This window comes from Anguilla anguilla, chromosome 3 (assembly GCF_013347855.1).
Source record: "Anguilla anguilla isolate fAngAng1 chromosome 3, fAngAng1.pri, whole genome shotgun sequence".
Lineage (NCBI taxonomy): Eukaryota > Metazoa > Chordata > Actinopteri > Anguilliformes > Anguillidae > Anguilla > Anguilla anguilla.
The window spans coordinates 8,957,237-8,977,947 of NC_049203.1; the positions used below are offsets into that span (position 1 = coordinate 8,957,237).

The 20,711-nt window shown below is 46.4% G+C and overlaps 1 protein-coding gene across 3 annotated transcripts in view; it reads left to right on the forward strand.

The window, feature by feature from the left end:
* Positions 1–1,652: 1,652 nt before the first annotated feature.
* Positions 1,653–20,711, forward strand: part of rnf130 (ring finger protein 130) — a 50,946-nt gene continuing 31,887 nt past the window's right edge. For 2 of the 3 annotated variants that reach the window (XM_035409714.1, XM_035409711.1), the window contains exons 1-2: positions 1,653–1,810; positions 2,359–2,818. In XM_035409714.1, the coding sequence (XP_035265605.1) occupies positions 2,548–2,818 (271 nt within the window). In that variant the 5' untranslated portion in view covers positions 1,653–1,810; positions 2,359–2,547. Of the gene's footprint in view, positions 1,887–2,358; positions 2,819–20,711 lie in introns of all 3 variants that reach the window. The other variant, XM_035409713.1, reaches the window with a different exon arrangement.

Here is a 20,711-nt window from a genome sequence, read left to right on the forward strand (position 1 = left end):
CCTGCCCCCCTTCCCCTCCTCTCCCCCCTCCCAATTTACCCTCAGACCCTTTTGCTCAACAGTCCAAATACACAACTACATGCAGAGAGGGAGTGCACACACCATGTCCCCATTGACAGGCGATCACAGAATCCCCAGCAATCACAGAGTGATTCTAGACACCTCATGGACCAGGACGGCCCATAAGCGTCTGAGCACAGAAGCTGTAGCAGTCTCTCTTTCGTTAATTTTAACAAAATCTGGGTCTCGCCAGCTGATAATAGTCTAGTTCTTAGGGACGGACAGTACCCAGAAGAAGCCTGAAATACCTCTGGGCACAGCTAGTCTGGATGGCTGAAACCTGCTTTTTGTCACAGGGCTATTTATAAAAGGTGGCTGGGTGCTGTTGTTGTCGGGTTGTTTTTGGGCTTATGAAAGATTATATACAGGCAGCGAACAAAAATTGAAAACACTTTGGTAAATAAGAATCGCAAAACAATGACAAACTGCCACACATGTGCGTCTCATCCGTTAATTAAGCAAATAACTATGTCACGTACACAAATGCTGGACAGGCCCGGTTGACTATAATTACAGCTAGCAGGGCTCAAAGCACTCTGGGACTTTGAAAGCGGAGGCACATTTGGCAGCAGTTTCAGTGACTAAGTCAGCACAATTCGCTGATCTTTCATGACATAAGTAATGGTGGCTAAGGTGATGTCAGCATGTTACTTTGAGGGAAAGCCATCATTAGCAAAGGGCAACAGAGGGTTGACGTACATATTCCAGGTCAGGATGGTGATGTCCATCTATTAATTCAAAGAGCAAAGCAAAACAGATGGATAGCCGCATATCGCTTGGCCGCAAATTTCAGCCAGCACTAAGTGAGAGAGCTCAGCGAGGAAAAACAGTGGTGGCCCAACACCCTAATTAACCCTATTGACTGTACATTGTTGGGTTTTATAAAATAGTATTTATGGCTTTGGGTGTGTGTGTGTGTGTGTGTGTGTGTGTGTGTGTGTGTCTGTGTGCGTGTGGTTATACTTACAGTATATGGGCCATCACTGTTTTTCATCACTGACCTCTCTCACCCAAAGCAGGATGAAATCTGAATTCACATGCTATGTGCATCTGTCTGTTTTGCATTGCTCTTTGAATTGATAGACGGACATCATAATGTCTGTAAATATTTGGACAGTGACACAGTTCTTGTTGTTTTGGCTCTGTACTCCAGCACATTAAGTATGGAATGAAACAATGAATATGAGTTTTAGTGTAGGCCGTCAGCTTTAATTTAAGGGTATAACAACCACATCAAGAACATATTTTTTTAAAGAACGGTGCAACTCTACATGGATCCTCTGATACCCGCAAATTAAAAATGACAGATTTTAATCCCATATTCTTTGTTTAATTCCAAATAATTAACGACTGCTCTGTGTGTGTGCGTGTGTGCGCTGTTTTCTAGTGGGAAACAAAGCAAAACAAACAAACAAACAAACAAACAAACAAACGAGTCGTTTGTTTTCGCGTAATCTGAAGTTAACGTGATCAATTTGAGCACGAGCGCCATCATTAATTCGGGCCGCTTGAGCGCACATTTTGGGTTACTGTACACGCGCCAATGTCGCCCCCAGCCTCCCCAACCCATGTGCGCCAGCCCTGCCTATTCACCTCGCGCTTGCGCAGAGGGCTGTGCTGGGAGGAAAAGACTGGGGAAGATTCACAATATCTGATTGTTCCCGACAAAAGGCGTCGTTTGACGTTTACGAAAAATAACAACGGTTGAGCTTTACTGTAACGTTTTTTCGGTGGCAAATAAATGGATGAGGTGGGTAACGAGTTATGCAATTTATTACAGCAGATCGACGCAGAAATGAGCAAAATAGTGGCTGATTGCTAGCAAGGTAAAAAGCTATCTGGACCATAACAAGGCTAATTCTTATCACAAAGCAGAAATGACAACTCTTCGTTTTCTATCAATCATAGCTATCAGTTTATGCCTTTGGCGACCAACATGCATTGAATCAGGCTGTAATTAGATAACATAGATATTGTTTAATAGTACGTTTCGGTTTTTGCATATTTCGCGGAAGAGTGGTTACTATGATTAAAGGTGGGAATTGAATATTTATGCTGCTATAGCGAGCTAGTTCAGGCGGCTGTAGTGATACTTATCTTTGTCTTTGTCCTTGGTTCAGTGGGTATTAATATATAGTACATTTCTTTTATAAAGATTGAAACTATGCGAAATAACTAGTAAATGTTCCTTTAGTGGTGTAGTGTTTTTTTTTTTTTAACAGCTAACGTTAATTTAAAAATGCAGCCAGCTTGCAGAGGCTAAATGTTGCAATTTTTTCGTTTTTTCTCTCCCCCAAGACAGCGTAGGCGACGCATGCACTGGAATACGAAAATGATGTGAAGAGGACAGCATGTTTTTATTACGAAACCCCACACAATCGGCATGAAATAAGACTGTCTCATCCATCGCCTCTTGGATCAAGTCGTTCAAACCCCGAATTACGGATTGGGTGCACAAAGGGAATACAATAATAAGACTGTCCAACAATGCCGAAAAAGTGGACCGCAGTAACACCGTGCAGATGTCTCCATTTCGTCGTGTTGGTTCTGGTGTTTCCCAGATGTGTGCTGTCAGCTTCGGCGGACAAAAACATGGTCAAACAGGACGACTATTACAGCGCCACGGTGAACATCACGGTCCTGGACTCCAAGGGCAACCCAAAGCAAATTCTGTCAAAAGACGACGGGAGGTACGGACAGAGTTCATTGAAAACTGAAGCCAAAGGAATTGTGATCGCGCCAGCTCCCATTTTCGGAGGTAAGTGTCCCTCCACAAGTGCCCCGATTTAGTACAAAAGTCATTATGCACCTGTTCTCCGAATACTGCATTTCTATAATGTTTTTATTTTATTTTTATTTTATTTTTTGTCTGCACTATACAACAGTGTTTGATGAAACGATCTAATACGACCTAATTGCATTTTCTGATGTAATTTAACCCACAGCAGCAGGAAAAATGTTTTATGGAATAGTACTGTATCCCCCTCCCGGTTAAAATCTGCTTTTAATGCGTTATTTGGAGCTGCAAGGGGTCCAGTAGCTTCATCGACCCAGCAGACTGCCTCAGCTCCATTGGTGGCAGATGAAACCCGACTCTTCTGTCATGCTGTCGTCGCTTAGTTGCAACTTGATCATTTTTAACACGAACGCTTTAATACTAGAGGCAAAGCGTTACATTTACTACCCAATCCAGTTTTCTTCTTTAGCTTATTATGAAATGACACTGTTACCACAATGAAACCGAAAAAAAGGATCTTGCGAGTGAGTTAAACATGGTCGTGCCCCGTTGCAAGGTTTGCTTGTCCCGTGCCCATGAGACGGCAATGGAAAATATTAGACCTTCGTCGAATGTTGCTTTCAGCCCTTCTTCAGTGACAATGTGAGAAAAGCACCAGGCCTTTTGAAATGAATGACATACAGTGAGCTCCATGTGTGGGACAAAAACATAATTTGCTTTTCTTGATTTGGTTTTGTACTCCACAATTTTAGATTTGTAATCAAACTATTCACACATAGTTAAAGTGCATATTCTCAGATTTTATTTAAGGGTATTTTTACACACTTCGGTTTCACCATGTATAAATTAAATACCTATTTCAATATATCCCCTCCCTTTCAGGGCACCATAATGTTTGGGACAAATTAACGTTATGAAAGTGGTCATGTTTAGTACATATTTTAGTTTAATTGCATATCCTTTGCATGCAATGATTGCTTGAAGTCTGTGATCCACAGACATCACTAGGTGATGAGTATCTTCTCTGGTGATGCTCTGCTAGGCCTGTGCTGCAGCCATCTTCAGCTCTAGCTTGTTTTGGGGGATAGTTGCCTCAAGTTTTCTTTTCAGCATAAGAAATACATGTTCAGAGGTGATGTTTTCTGTGGACAGTAGTCACTGATGCATCCACTCCTGCCTCCTGAAGAGTGTTTCTGATTGGTTGGACAGCTGTTTGGGGTATTTTTCATCAGTATGGTGAGAATTCTTTGGTCATCAACTGTAGAGGTCTTCCTTGGCCTGCCAGGCCCTTTGTGATTCCTGAGCCCACCAGTGCTCTCTTGATTCTTAATGATTTTCTAAACAGTTGATTTTGGTAAGCGTCAGGCTTGACCTATGTTTCTAACTGTTTTTTTTTTCTTAGTTCTCAGCCTCATAATGCCTACCTTGTTTTTCATTGGCACAACTCTGGTCCTCATGTTGACAAATGGCAATAACAAACTAAATAGGCAGTAAAACATTAATCTTGGGTGAAATGTATAAGTGATGTCAGCCTAGTCTCTTTAAAAGTGAATTAACGAAGGGTTTTCATTTTTTTTTTTCGAGGTGAACGTTCCATTTTTATTTTCAGAATGGTAAATAACAGTAGCCCCTGGCTTAGTCCACAGGACATTTTGCAACATTTTGTTGTGTACAAGTGTGACATTCTGTGCTTGATGCACAGCCTACCCTTTTATCAACTGAAACATCAGCCATTTCCTTCTTTTGCACCACATTTTGCATTTTGCAAGCTTTCTGTCACTACACTTGCATCAATTTCCTTTGTATACTTGGACCCGCCTACTTCAAGCCTACCAAAGTGTCTAACTGTTTTAAGGTGTAAGTTCACAAGTATGTTGTGCTAAGAATGTTCTTAACTGAACATTCCCATGCTGATGAACAGATCACTACTGGTAAGTGAAAGCAATAGTGTTCTTGTGTTCATGTTGAAAAAGAAAAACATTTCAAAAAACCTACGCTTCAAAGTGTTAAACCAAGAAGACGATACCTGTGCATATGTCTGTGTCTGTACATACTTGAGCAAATGAGGGATACCTAATTCAGGTACCACACGCTTCACAGGTGTGGTACCTGAATTACTGAATCAGGTAACACCCTGACATGCTGTCACTTGCATATTATTTGCATATTGAAATGTTGGGTTGGCCCAATTGCCAGTTATTTTGGCTACCATGGCTACAAGAAGAGAACTCGGTGAATTTGAAAGAGGGGCAGTTTTTTGGGCATGTTTGGCAGACACTTCAGTGACTAAGCCTGTTGAACTTGCTAATGTATCAGAAGGAAGAGAGGCTAACAGCAATGTTGGCATGGAAGTGAAAGAAATGGGTTGCACTGGTTTCAGTCAACTTCCATTCCAAACCAAATTTGGGTTTTCCACCGAGTACTTGAGAGCTTCCACTCTTCAATCGGAAGCATTAGAGGGACTGACACTGTCACACCAATTGAATGTTCTCAGGCTAAGAATCTAGAATCTAGCTTGGGAATCTCGAAGTTGTCTTTTGGAGTGAGCTATCACTTTTAAGTTGATTGCCACTAGTCTAAATGTCAGAGATACCAGATGTTTCCACTGGTTTACGTAACTGGTCTGGAGATAGGAGGGGGGCGGGGGGGGGGGGGAGGGTTGCCGGGGCGACCCTGAGGTTGTTTCAGAGGAAGATCCATGTGATGTCAGCGAGTCCAGGCTGATCATAAATCCTCTCCCCTGCTGAAATAGCTGCACACCACGCACACCACAGTGTTTACCCATGTGACTCCGGCCAGCCAGCACGCGTGCATCTTCGCCCATTCACCAGGGGCTTCTTAGACAGACAGAACAGTCCGTTACATTTCCACGGCTATGGGCGTGTCATGGCCTAGGAACACTCGCTAGATTGTTGATTGGAGGCGAGGTCATTTATTGTATGTAATTATGTAGTATGTAATTGTTTCTGATATAGAGGCCATTTTTACACAGTCCTAACCCTCAAGCACTCGTGCCCATCCCTAGTAAAATGTCCAGTGTTAGTTCAACTCTCACAGACTACACATGAGTCCAGTAGAGAACATATGTACTCTGTAAGAGTTAATTTAACACTGAACATTTTACTGTGTAGTGTAATTTGTTCTGTCCCATCTCTGTTTCAAAGCATTTGGTGCTCTGGAGTGTGCCCCCTGTTTGCTCCTGGTTATCCCAACCCCCCCCCCCCCCCCCCTAGTAATCTACAAGATGCTGTGTTGGGCAACTCCAGGAAATAACGTGTGTGGCCTTCAAAAGATGATCTTACTTTTTTTTTTTTTGCTGTACATGCATGTAGAAAATACAGCTATGCACTGTTGAAAAGAAAACCACACCACCACACATTGTTGAAAAGGAAATGAACCATGCGGTGTTGAAAAGGAAACCATGCATCATTGCATTTTAATTATAGCTGTAACATCTCTGGCCTCAGCGCTATATTGAAAGAACACAGGCTGATTGGTGTATTGATGAAGTGCACAAGAGTCACATTAGCATCCCAGCAGGGGGGCTCTGGCTCCTAATCTCTCAGTGGTGGGGGCGAATCCATGCGGCAGTTACAGGGTGTTAAAAAAATAGAACTAGCCCGGCAAGCTTTAAAATCAAGAGGCGTTCCATGTTATGCAAAGACCTAGACCTATTTACGATGTCACTCTGATACTATCAGAAGCATTAAAAAAGGGCATTGTTTTTGAAAGATAATTCTTTTTTTAAATCATATTTTTGAATTTTACATTCTTTGGCACTAGAGGTACAATAGATGCTGGTTCTGGAAGCTTCTGTGTAAATGTACAGGCTCACTGGTGCGAAACGTCGAGTTGACATCAGTGTCACCGCGCACACTTGTTTCTCTTTCTCTATTACGTGTTAACTTAGGCCCTAAGCACATTATACAGTTATGCACTCTTGAGCAGTAGGGTTCTGCATGACTTCAGTCATTTTGAATGCACAGTACTCATTAACATGGGTTAAACAGTATATGAGCGAGGCTGTTTTGGTACCGGTCCTGAGAAGGGTGTGGGCCAGAAGGTCAGCTCAGCCTGTTTTTTTGTGACCAAGTGTTTATTGTTTGCAGAGAAATGATAGAATAAAAAAAATACAGTGGCCATTTAGAAAAACAAATTTCCCCCCTCATAATTCGACCTGTGAACCGACAGATGACCCGATTACGAGTGTGGGAGTCCTCCCCCAAGGTCCGCCTTCGGAGCGGGCGTCTGGGCGAAGGTCACGGGTACAGAACCCCGGAGCGCCGTGCGGCCACTCTGGCGTGAAATGGCGCCAGATGCCAGAGGTCACATGACCGAAGGTCAGCTGGGCGAACACGGGGCTCGTGGACGGCAACCCCCCCCCCCCCCCCCCCCCCGCAGCCGACCCACACCCAGCGCAACGTGAGCGAGGGGTGCCGCGCGTGCGTGCCGGACCCCCCCGTCGTAGGGCCACCCGGCCAGGTCCGGCACGAAACAGCGGTCGGCGCAGCCGGCGCCCTCTCAGCGTTCGATAGCTCTGGAACATTTCTTCTGCGAACACTGAGGCAGTCATTCCAGGACACAGCTGTTGATGATACATTTATCACCTCGGTTATTTTAACGGTAACAAGAAAATTGGAACTCTGAAAAATTCATATCTGGTTCACTGGCCATTCTGGCTTTTTGCATCCTTGGTGTGAAGCTGCTGTTCTGAATAAGCGGCGTTGCTTGTCGCAGCCGATTTCGTCTGACGCTGAACGGTAAATGTAAATGCTTAAATGAGATCAGTTATTCTCCCTTTCAGCCGTGGACCGTGTACGATGTGTCGGCCATGTCTGCAGTGCCTTTGTGGTCAGTGCCCCGTCACAAAATGGCGGCCAAAGGGCCGGCTTGGCCTTTGTTGACCGTTGGAGTTTTTAAGTGTCAAAGTCACACTTTGTTTTTGTGAAGGAAGCCTGGCATTTGGCCCCCTGTGTTTGGGATGACGTCGTTCTCATCGCTGGAGAGGCTGCAGTCAGCATTCCCGGCGCTGTGGCGTTGGCATTCCGTGCCTAATGAAGAACGGCTGGCTCTCCTGCTATTGGCGGTGTTCCTGGGATGCGCTGAGCGGGGTTCGGGTCCCCTCTCGTTTCTCTTCCGTCGTCTTGACGCGATTAACGTCTCGTGTTGACAGAGGCGTTGGCGTGAGCCTGGCAGGCGAGCGCTCGCGATGAGCGGTATGTAGGCCCAGGTGTGGCATGCAGGCGACGCGCTCTCTCTCTCCCTGGTCTTTCAGCGCCCCAGCCGGCCCTTACACCGACCCCCCACCCTCCGGGGGGGTCCTGCGGAGACAGGTGGCCGAGCCAGCGCCTCGCTTTTTTAAACAACGGCTCGGCCGAAAATGTCAAGGCTGACGCTCGCGACTCCGAGAGGTTGCATTAGTCAGAGTACCCCCCCTCCTCCCCCCCGGAGGGACGGACAGAATGCAGGTCTTTGCATGCCCGCCGTCGCGGCTCTTCTTGTCTTTTAAAGGGAGCGCGACACCCCCCCGTCCCGTCTCTTTTGCGTGACTCGTTATTGGGAGTCCCAGACGTGTCCCCGGTTCAGTAGGGGCGGGCCGAAACGCAAAGCTAAACATTAATGTTAACAAAATAGCCCTTTCTGAACTTGTGTTCTAGGACAGAGGCCAGTCTCTTGTCTGAGTCAGGCTGACCCCCCCCCCAGGGTATAGGGCGTATATTCGCTCAGCCGAGCCGAACGGGGTATTTCTCTTACGCGTTCGACACGTTCCGGTCAGCGTCTTTCTCTGGAGCCACGTACGCCTACGACAAACCCCCCCCCCCCCCCCCCACCCCATCCTGTTGAAGGAATGCCGCCTCTTATATGAGGGTAACGAGCGCCTATCTCTGTGGAGAATTTGGAGAAATGTTATTTTGCCACGGATAGTGTCAGGAGGGATGAGATTTAAAGGATCCATAATATAGATTTGGGCCACCTTGCCTCTGTCTAGACTTGTTGCCAGCTTCCCCATTTCCTGCTGGAGGGTGTGCTTTAAGTTACGCCCAGTAACGAGGACTAGAAGCGCAGAAAAGCACACCGAAGGCTACCGGGTGCTGCAAGATGGCCGGAGGTTTTGCTGTCTCTCTCTCTCTCTCTCTCTGTCTCTCTCTCTGTCTCTCGGCGCTTCCATCCTGGCCAGGGAGGTTTGCACACGAGCGCAGACCAGTTTGTCTGCCGTGGAGACCTCCCTCTGGGCATCTGCAAAATTTGAATGCTCCGACATTTAAATGTTCAAGAGCGAAATCGGCGGCGGCGTAGCAAACTGTACGTCCGCAGCGGAACGGCGAAGGAGCGTGTGAAATGAGAACTGCGGCCCTGTGTTTTAAAAGATTGAATTCCTGGTTGGAGGTTGATGCAGCTTCCAAACATATCTGCTCACTCATTTATTTAGCAGATGCTCTTACAAGATTGACTTACAGGGACGTAATGGGCGGGTGCATTAAATGCATAACGTAAGAGTAATGAAGACACCAAGAACTTAATAGAAAATATCCGTGAGAGGTGCGCTGTGTATGCTGCCTGCACTGTACTAGAATGCTGCATTAGGGCTTTGCAATTATCTAAATGTCTTTTGCATTGTGTAGTGTTCAAATTGTACCAAACAAACAATGATGCACATTCTTTCCAATCTTTCCTAGTCTGTAAAGTAGTTAAGTGACTGTTCGGCAGTTTTTGCCAGTGTCATGTTGTAGGCCTATATTGTAGGGTGGCATATGGGCCAAGTTGGTACCATAGATGTGGTAAATACAGCCTTTCAGTGTCATGGATGTCTGGTACCATAGAGTGTAGCTGCTTTTTCCTGGAGGCCGGTACAATGGTGCACACAGGCCTGTTATTTCTGTGTACTACTGCTAGAAAAAAATAAACGACTAAGATGTAAGTCATAGGCCTTTTATTATTTTGTATCAAATAAGAAGTATGCTGACTATGCAGATGTAGACCTGGCCATAGACCTGGGTATCGTCACAGTTTGGGTGTAACTGAGCAACATGTGAGTACATGCTTAGCCCCCGGCCTGTTATTTGAATAAACCAGCCATAAGCGTGCATTGTACGTTGGTTAATAGCCTATATGTAACTCAGTGTAGCCTATATTACGGGTTTTGTATTTCACTTAACTTGATATACAGGATATTCCATGGCTTCAAAGATTGAATATTCAGATATTGATTCGTGTTTTTTTTTTTTTGCATTTTCTCAGTGAGAACAACAAATTGTGCTCATGCAGGGAAATTGAACAGCAAATAGCTGTCTCTGATTTCATGCAGGTCTATCTATGGCGCTCCCTCATAGCTGTTGATACGCTCTGGAAAACACGTAGAGCGCGGCATTTCCTTCCCTTGCCTGCGTTTTGTAGTGCGTCTCCTTGTCGAGTCCATGCAGCGAACAGCGTGCTAGCCCAGCGCTGAGGACCGATGGGGAACGTACGTCGGCGGGATCCAGTGATTTTTGTTCAGCCGGCTCTGATGCGTGGCGGCCTAAATTCTGAGCACTAACCGACCCCGAATCGGATGGCTCCGCCTCCCCTCTGTTCGCCCTCACGGAGAGCTTTTACCATCTGGTGCGCACGCCTTTGGCTGGACCAGCACAGGGAGCACGCGGCCAATGGAAAATGAGAGTGGAGGCTATAAAATTTCTGAATGGCATGTCCAAAAGTGAGGTTAGCCTTCAAGCAGATTATTTTTAACCATTATAGCATTAATCAATGACAATTAAAGTTTAGGAACTATAGACAACAGTTGGAAAACGCTGTTGATTTAGCAAATTTAAGAAATTATACTGCATTATCATTAAAATACCATTATAATCCCCTATACTAGGCTTGGTTTAAGTGTGTTTTCCTAAACAGGTCACAGGAAATAAGGATACAGTCAAAAGAGGAAATAGGGTAGAGGACAGACAGCATCAGGAAATGAGACTGGAAACACAGATAATAGTTTAGCAGACAGGGACACACAGCCAATAGTTTATCTGACAGGGCACACATAACCAATTCAAGGTCAAAGATTGGAATGGAAATTCACTGCCTATAGGTTATCAGTGATCAAAATCAAAATCCAAATGATGTCAACTGCCTGTGGGATTTTCTTCAGTAAGTGGATAGATTGGACTGGGCACTCAAATTGCAGATCTTCACTTTCAAATTCTCTAACCCATTGCAGCCCTGTTCCTGGAGTTCTACTGTCCTGTAGGTTTTCGTTCCAACCTTAACGAAGCACACCTGATTCAACAGCTGGAGATCACGTTGAGCTGCTAATCAGAAGAATCAGGAGTGCCAAAGTAAGAGCTGAAATGAGAGTAAGAGTTGGAGGTAGATCTCCAGGAACAGGGTTGAGCAGGGTTTTCACGTAACATGAGTAGATAAGGAAGGTTCATGTTTAAAATGTCCCTACTTTAAAAAACAAAACAAAAAAAAAATCAAAGGAAACACCGCAGTGTTTTTCAATGTAATCATTCACAGACTAAACCAAGAGCTGTGTGCACTGAAGAATAAAAACATTGTTCTGGTGAAAGAAAACAAGTTGTGCTCTTCGCTGAGGGAAAATCGGACGTGATCTCTCTTCTGGAGAACGGAGCGGGCAGAAGTGAGACGTCTCGGGATTTTGTCTCAGGAAAAGCCTCTGCGCCCGGCGCAGCAGATTGAGCGGAGAAGGCGCTGGCCAGATTGAGCCGAGAAAGTTTAATGAAATCATAAGCGATGAAATTTTTTATCGTACGTGTCTGACGACTGAGCTTTTCATAACGTTTCCACGGCGTTTCTCCGCAGGCTGTTTTATAGGTTAGGCCTTCACCATTGTTAATTCATACTGCCGAGCAGCCGTGCTCAGTTTTCGTTGTATTCTTTTATCTGACTTCTCACGTTACAGCCGTGCCTCTTGTCCCAGCAATGTCGGATTTGCAGGATTATGTTGTAGTATGAGGTACGGGTCACGTCCGTGGACGAGGAGCTCTAACAGATAACGCAGTCTTTGCAGGTCGGCAGAGAGAGAATCTGTGCGTTCCTCCGACCTCTGTACAGTCTGAGGTCCACTGTTCGGAAGTGCGGGCTTAATTGTGTACAAGTTTTGAAAATGATTGTTGCTTGGAAACCTAGATAGTGCTACTGTTACTACAGGCCAACTTCCAATGACATCTCAGACATTGAAATGGGTAAGGGAGAGTAAGGAAGTTAAAAAATGTTTATTCGTTTATGTAGCCTAGTTATTTACAGGAGTACTACGGCTGCATTTATCATGAATGATGATTTTAGTTTAATCCTGATTGCATAATGACTTAATTTATGTGCTGGGTTGGCTATTGATATTCCTTCAGTAAACATTTTCTTCTTTTTAATTCTCTGCAAGAAGATCTGTGGTATGATTTTAACATAAAAAATCGTTAAATATCTGAGAATTTAAACCTTTCATGTTACAGTTATTGCTTTTATCGTGATTAATCAGTAACAATTACTGTAATATAATGTCATGTTTAAACATCTAACAACATCACTATATATCAAAGTGTAAACGTTTCAATAAATTTGCATGAAGGCCCATCCCTATGCTGGACCTGAGTGAATCGGGGATTGGGGATCTGTACAATGGTCCTCTGAGGCCTTCATCCAGAGATATGTAAGGAATCCCAACAGCTGTTCACGAATGAGAGAGCCGTTTGTTATCCTGCAGTTTCAGACGTTGAATGTGGTGGTGGCAGGACACATAATTTTGCAGTTGGCAAAAATAAATCAAAATGCATCTTGATACAAAAATGCGAAATGAAGGAGAAGTAAATTTAGCAAGTAAACTGCAAATCATGAAAGTTAAAGTTTGAAAAGGTAGCAATGTGAAGTGTAGTAATTTTTGCACTGTTTGTGCTGAATGCGCTAGCCTGTGATTTTGAAATTTACAAGACAAGCTAGCTCGCTAAGATAGGACATCTCCAAATAATGTCAGCTAGTTAGCTAGCTAGTTAGCATATTAAATTTAACAAGTGTCTGTCTAGCTTAATATTATTAGGTTAGATTTTTAAGCTCAGAATTCAGACTGCATGGCTTGTTCTATCACCATCAAATTGACACACAGGAGTAAAACAATTGAGCACCATGCTAATCATTTTATGAAGTACCATAATTAATGTTTATTAGAGATATAGGAAATTAAGGTTAGCTAGTTAGTTGTCTTAACAGCACACTTATCACCTTGAGATAACTCCTGACAATCCTTGCTCACAATTAGACATGTCAGATCAAATTGATGCTAGTGGATTTTATCCATGTAGTCAAATCTGACAAATACAAGTGGCCACATTTTCCGAACGGCTAATAATAGGTTAAATGAAAAGTGAATGAGCCAATGTAATTGAAATTCTGCCTATCCCCTTTTGGAGGCATCGTAGTTTGTCTTGTTTATTTTTCTGGATTTAATTCTCCCTCCTGACTGCCTGTCGAAGTCCTCCTTGGGGGCCCCGGGATGAAGGGAAATCGAATGTAACTTTGTTAAGGGCCTGCGAAACAAAAGAGAGGGCCGTGCCCGTGACCGACGCGTTGGACGTTTGATCGCGCGAGCGCGGTGCTATCGCGCGGGCTAGCGGTTCATCGTTATTCTACACCGCCGGGGCGGGTTGTACCGGAACTGTAGAGAGAGCCGCAGTGGAAACGGCAGCAAGAGGAGAGCTTTGCAGAATCACTGTGCCCCTCTCTCTCTCTCTCTCTCTCTCTCCCTGAGTAGTTCATCTTCTCAAGTAGGGGCCGAACCAGAACAATGGTGACGAGTTTAATAGACGGCTGTTTTTGTTGTCATGGTTACTGGTTCCGAGACTTGCAGAAGAAGGAGCTGGACCGTACCGCAGGAGGGCCCTGTCCTTCGCAGCATGCCTTTCTAGTCCTCTCAGGTGTGCTCAAATAGGCTACTCGAAGGCGGAGTTATCATGCTCCATGCTAGGGAAGATCTTTGACCCTTCGCCCCCTCCCTCATCCTTCGTCTCACTCTAATCACAGACCGTGGACCGGTTGTAGCATTTTTAACATTCTGATAGAGTGTTACAATAAGAGTTAGCTAAGCTGACCCTGGATCAGTTTTCATGATCAGAAAGTAGGCCTATGTGGAGTGTCCCTGACCTTCCCACTGAAGGACACACGTCCACCGCATCTCCTCCTGTGTTTTGCCCTCATTAGTTGCCCGACCACGTGCTCTTACTCACCGTCAACAAGGACGCTGAGATAACAGGACCGCATTCACTCTTGTTTTTCAGCAAAGATTGTTGCCGAGCTGCAAAAAAAAAAAAAAAAAAAAAGCAACTTTTCTGCCTTAATCGAGACCACGCGGCCAATCGGCTCCTTCAGAAGGGTCTGCAGGAGCTGATCTGTAATGCGAGTGGAGCCGTGGCGCCCAGCGGACGGGCGGACGTGCGGGGGGGGGGGGGTCCTCCTCGCGTGACAAAAACACGAGGCGTGACACGCCTTCCTCGGGGGACAAACACCGGGGGGTAAAGACTCAGTAGCGAGTAGCCGCGGGGGACTGCCACATTCAAAACGGCACAACCGGCCGGCCGCCCCGCGCTTTCGGGCTCGCTGCATGTAAAGCCTGCCTTCTCACGCTACAGGTTTTACGACCGCGTGACGGCTAGGTCGAGAGGGAAACAAACGTGCGAACGCACGCGAGCAAAGCTTCGCTTTTGAAGGCCCCAAAGGCCAGTTTACAGTTAGGCGATGTAGGACCAGACGGGGGATATCACTATAGCAATAGTGGAATGGTCACCAACATTCCATTATCGCTCGACTTTGATATCGAGAAATGTCACTTCTGTAACGTATGCACACGTTGCCCCTAAGAACGCGTTGCCGGAATGGAGTCATTATGGCATCTTCGTAGTTCACCCGGTCAACAGCATACAGACACGGAAACATTTTAGTCATGTTTATTAAACTCTCAACAAATGTGTGGTCTTCCGTTTTATTTATTTTAAGGTCGGGCTGGTTTACAGTTCACAAAAGATTATTACAGGAGATGAGAACATTCTCTAATAATAATGTCATGACAGCTGAGCCAGCGATGAGGTCAAAGTTCAGTGCAGTCTCTCAGTCAACGTCTCAGTGATGGGCACAACGATGATAGCGTTGTCATCAAATCGTCCATCGCTCTGGCATAAACTGAAAGTCATGACCGACCATCAAATGTGATAATCGCCGGTGGCAACCATCATACATGGCCTAACTGCGAAGTGGCCTAAAGAGTTTCTGCTGTCAAAAAAAGAAAAAGAATGTCTGCTGTCAGGGAGAAACTCCAGACAGTGTTTTCCTTGTGTAACAGTACAGCGTTTGATGCTGGATGGTTGGTTAGTGGGACAGAGTGGCTGATAATTCCTCCTCTAAGAGTGTCAGCACATGGATAGCGCAGTTACAGACAAGCATCAATCATAGTTCCTAAATTCCTGATTAAATAAATAAATAAAGAGGATGAGCGCAGAGATTTGGCGGGAATAAGTGGGGCTCCCCCCCGCGCTCCCCTCCCTCGGCCTGTCGCGATGCTGATTGGAGGGTCTGTCGCCGTGGCGCCGGGAGTGATTGAGCTGGATTTGAAATCGGGCTGCTTCTCGGGGTGAGTCAGGCGTTCATCAGACAGAAAATGCAGCTCAAAGCGAGAGAAGCCAAAGCGAGCATGTGCGGCAGTGATGGGAGTACTTCTGTTATACATTCTAGAAGGGTCCAAAAAGTTATTCTCAGAATGGCAAGCAAATGCATGCTACGCTTTTGTATGCCAGTGCCTGGCATGAAAGAAATTTACAGTCGAGAAAATACTTTTATTCTGGAACATACACAAAACATTAACTACAAGTTAGTAATGCCAATGATTAAATAGAATTATATTTTTAAAGCAAAGCTGTCTTTTTGCAAATCGTGATTAAATAAATACCTTAATAAATAATAAAATTTACTGTTTGATAAATAATAAAATCCGCTGTTCATCACAAACAGAAGTATAGCTCATGTGCTGGAATACTGACACGTGTTGTTAAACTGAAGAGGAGCATAGAGCTCGGGTCCATGTCATTGGCTATTGTAGCGTCAGGTGACGCGTGAGTATGTCGGCTGTCCCATTTTCCCCCGGCGCGTCTTCGTGCTGCTCCCTCCCCCTCCTCTACCCTTGCCTCCTCACATTTAGTGAAATGGAGGAGAGAAGGCGACGCAGGTAAGGAGTGACGGAGAGGAAGGAGGGGGACTGTTGGGACGCAGCCAAAATGGCTCCGGATTGTGTTCGGGGGCGGCAGCATGCTTCCTCTGTGCGGGGTCCCGGGTTGTACCTGCCGCACGGGGAACAGGACAAGCCGTCCCGGTCGTTTTAAAGACGCACTTTTTCACGTGGCTCTGAGCCCTAACAGGCCTTAGACTGTGAGGGAGGTGGAGAGCAGTACAGCTTCAGATGGGGGAGTAGTGGGCCGAATGCCCACAGAACATCTCTCCCATCTCTGGTGTTATCGCACAAAACTGAGGCTGTATGGACCAGCTGTATGTGCCAGCTCTATGAACTGGCTGTATGTACCAGCTGTATGTGCCAGCTCTATGAACTGGCTGTATGGACCAGTTGTATGTGCCAGCTCTATGAACTGGCTGTATGGACCAGTTGTATGTGCCAGCTCTATGAACTGGCTGTATGTACCAGCTGTATGTGCCAGCTCTATGAACTGGCTGTATGTACCAGCTGTATGTGCCAGCTCTATGAACTGGCTGTATGTACCAGCTGTATGTGCCAGCTCTATGAACTGGCTGTATGTACCAGCTGTATGTGCCAGCTCTATGAACTGGCTGTATGGACCAGCTGTATGTGCCAGCTCTATGAACTGGCTGTATGGACCAGCTGTATGTGCCAGCTCTATGAACTGTCTGTATGGACCAGCTGTATGTGCCAGCTCTATGAACTGTCTGTATGGACCAGCTGTATGTGCCAGCTCTATGAACTGGCTGTATGAACCAGTTGTGTGTGCCAGCTCTATGAACTGGCTGTATGTACCAGCTGTATGTGCCAGCTCTATGAACTGGCTGCATGGACCAGTTGTATGTGCCAGCTCTATGAACTGGCTGTATGGACCAGCTGTATGTGCCACCTCTATGAACTGGCTGTATGGACCAGCTGTATGTGCCAGCTCTATGAACTGGCTGCATGGACCAGTTGTATGTGCCAGCTCTATGAACTGGCTGTATGTACCAGCTGTATGTGCCAGCTCTATGAACCGGCTGTATGGACCAGTTGTATGTGCCACCTCTATGAACTGGCTGTATGGACCAGCTGTATGTGCCAGCTCTATGAACTGGCTGCATGGACCAGCTGTATGTGCCAGCTCTATGAACTGGCTGTATGAACCAGCTGTATGTGCCAGCTCTATGAACTGGCTGCATGTACCAGTTGTATGTGCCAGCTCTATGAACTGGCTGTATGGACCAGCTGTATGTGCCAGCTCTATGAACTGGCTGTATGGACCAGTTGTATGTGCCAGCTCTATGAACTGGCTGTATGGACCAGTTGTATGTGCCAGCTCTATGAACTGGCTGTATGTACCAGCTGTATGTGCCAGCTCTATGAACTGGCTGCATGTGCCAGCTCTATGAACTGGCTGCATGTACCAGTTGTATGTGCCAGCTCTATGAACTGGCTGTATGGACCAGCTGTATGTGCCAGCTCTATGAACTGGCTGCATGGACCAGTTGTGTGTGCCAGCTCTATGAACTGGCTGCATGTACCAGCTGTATGTGCCAGCTCTATGAACTGGCTGCATGGACCAGTTGTGTGTGCCAGCTCTATGAACTGGCTGCATGGACCAGTTGTATGTGCCAGCTCTATGAACTGTCTGTATGGACCAGTTGTATGTGCCAGCTCTATGAACTGGCTGTATGTACCAGCTGTATGTGCCAGCTCTATGAACTGGCTGCATGGACCAGTTGTGTGTGCCAGCTCTATGAACTGGCTGTATGGGCCAGTTGTATGTGCCAGCTCTATGAACTGGCTGCATGGACCAGTTGTGTGTGCCAGCTCTATGAACTGGCTGCATGTACCAGCTGTATGTGCCAGCACTATGAACTGTCTGTATGGACCAGTTGTATGTGCCAGCTCTATGAACTGGCTGTATGGACCAGCTGTATGTGCCAGCTCTATGAACTGGCTGTATGGACCAGCTGTATGTGCCAGCTCTATGAACTGGCTGTATGGACCTGTTGTATGTGCCAGCTCTATGAACTGGCTGCATGGACCAGTTGTATGTGCCAGCTCTATGAACTGGCTGCATGGACCAGTTGTATGTACCAGTGAAATGTTACGACTGTATGTACCGGCTGCATGTGCCAGCTGATTGTACCAACTGTATATACCAGCTGTATGTTTGCTGTATATCGGTTGTGCGTACTGGCTGTAAACCGGATATATGTACTTTCTTGTATACTGGCTGTGTGTACCGGCTGTATGTATCGGCTGTGTACTGGCTGTGTATACTGGCTGCATACTGACTATGTAGCTACCGATTGTGTGTACTGGCTGTATGTAGCCTAATAACTGTGTACTCGCTGTATCTACAGGCTGTGTTCCAACTGGCCCGTGTGCAGGTGCACATGTGTCTCCTCGCTGAGCCGACACAAAGCAGCGGTGTGCAGGAAGGCAGACCCCCCCCCCCCCAACTTTAACCCCCGGGGGGGGGGGGGGGGCCAGATGCCGAGCGTGCAACAGAAAGCACGCCCGACCACAGCGTAGCGTTTGCTGCAACGCTGCTTCCTGCCCAGTTTCCGTCGCTTTCTCACGACACGGGGGAGCGTTCCCGAAGCTTCTGCTCGATGGCGGCGCGTGAAGCGTCAGCGCAGGGCGCTCCTGCAGACCGCCGGGGTCTCTGCTTTTGATCCCAGCTCGCCGCTGTCTGTTCTCCATTTTAAGAGCGCGCAGTCAAGGCCGCCCGGCAGTTCAACGCAAGCTTTCTACACGGTCGCCCTTGAGGTCGCTGTTCTGAGAGGTCGAGCGATTCCGCGTCTGTCGTCATCGTCATAGCGTTTTTTTTTTTTTTTTTTTTTACGAAATGCGAGATTGAAATGCACCTCGTGGATCGCTGGGACGTCGAACGAAGGCGTCGATTTGGTGCTTTTGTTATGCGTGCGGCGGAAGGAGTTTGTGGCGTGCGTAGCTGCTCTTGCGGTGTGGGCGGGGCGAGGCGGGGCGGGGCGGGGCAGGGGGGTGCAGTAATGGGGGCGGAGTTATTCCCGGCGCTGCAGTCTGCTTTATGGCGGGGAAACAGTGGGAGCTTAAACCAATCAACTGAGTCACCCGGACCCCCTCCATCACTCTCCCCTCTAATCCAAATTAATATCGACACCGCGCCCTGCTGCTAGCGGGACACAGCGGGCCCCGGGGCATTCTGGGTAATCAGAGGAATCCATTGTGCGCTTATGTGTTTGCGATACGCCCGCCCAGGTTTATTTTTAGATTATTTGTGTTGTTTTTTGTTCTTTCCCCCTCGTTTAACGTTGTTTATCTGGGTCACGCGGCCGGGATTGGCCGGGATTACATTGACCCCCCGCTCTCCTGCGGTGGAGGACACTGGAGCGCTGCTCCTCGTTTGTTCCTATCATTGAATGACAATCACTAAAGTCTTAAAATGGATTTTATGGTAGGAGTCTGATTCCAGGGCCGCAGAGCACAATGTCCTCATAAACCAGGTTATTTTCACGTGGCCGTAGCCTTGACAACATCAATAGCCTACATATTGTGTCTGAAGCTCGATGGGCTGTCTGTGTAATTACGTTGGGGAATACGCTATTGTCACTTTCAAAGGTACCAAATCACGATAATGGCGGAATGGAACACTGCTGCCGTGCCGGGGTTAAGGTCAGGTTTAATTCTGAAAATTCTAGGGGAGGCCTGTTAATGGGAGGATACACTCAAACACTCACAGTGTCCCGTCAGGTGGGGTCAGAACGTAGTGCCTTTTCCAGCAAATTTTCGTATTCCCTGTGTATGTACTGTAATAAGGGTGCAATTACGGGCGGGGGGGGGGAGGGGGGGGAGGGGGGGTTGGAGGGCAAAACAACCCCCCTAATAATACATAACATGATTGTGAGAAAAGTGGTTCATATAATAAGGATGGGGATTTCATGCTGTGACATGGAGTCCGTGACTTTCTGCTTTTTTTTTTGTCCTTTCCGCGATTTCCTGTTTTTTGTGCTTTACGTGATTTTTTACGATGCCCCCAGACCCTGATCCCCCCCCCCCCCCCAATATTCAAACCAAAGTTACGCCCTTGGTATGTAAGCACTTAATGTTCTCTGAAGTATTAACATTTCAGGAAAATTCCGGTGGTTGAATTAGAGTCTGACTGACTGTGGTACAAAGATGTCTTTTTTTTTAACGATTGTAACGATTTTTTTTTAACGATTGTTCTTTTAAGTGTGCATTTCCTTGCGAGGACCCATACTGTAGGTCCCAGGAATGCCTGGCCCAATCCTATCCTGCATCTCATTACAGCCTCATTAAGGTCTTAAATTGCACTTAGGCGGTTCCTAAGATTATACCTTTCTTCTTCTCGAGGCTCTGATCATTTAAAAGAAGATTTTAGCCTTTTATAAAAAAAAACATATAAATAAATAATATTCACGATATTGAGTTTTCAAACTGGGCTGAATTCCAGCATGCAGAGTAGTAGCCTTTATTTGCCTTTGAGGATTTTTGACCTCCGCGTATAAAAAGCATCAGAAATGAGCGGAGAAGAAGAGTCGGGCTGCATTACCTGGACGTTCTGGGCCCGGTGAGTCATCAGGCAGTGGGCCACACAGGCTGTGCCCATTAAATCTCCATACTTGGCTCTGCTGTGTGCGCTACACCCTCCACCAGCCGTGAATCTGCCAAAAGTGTTCAGTTCTCAGAAGGTTT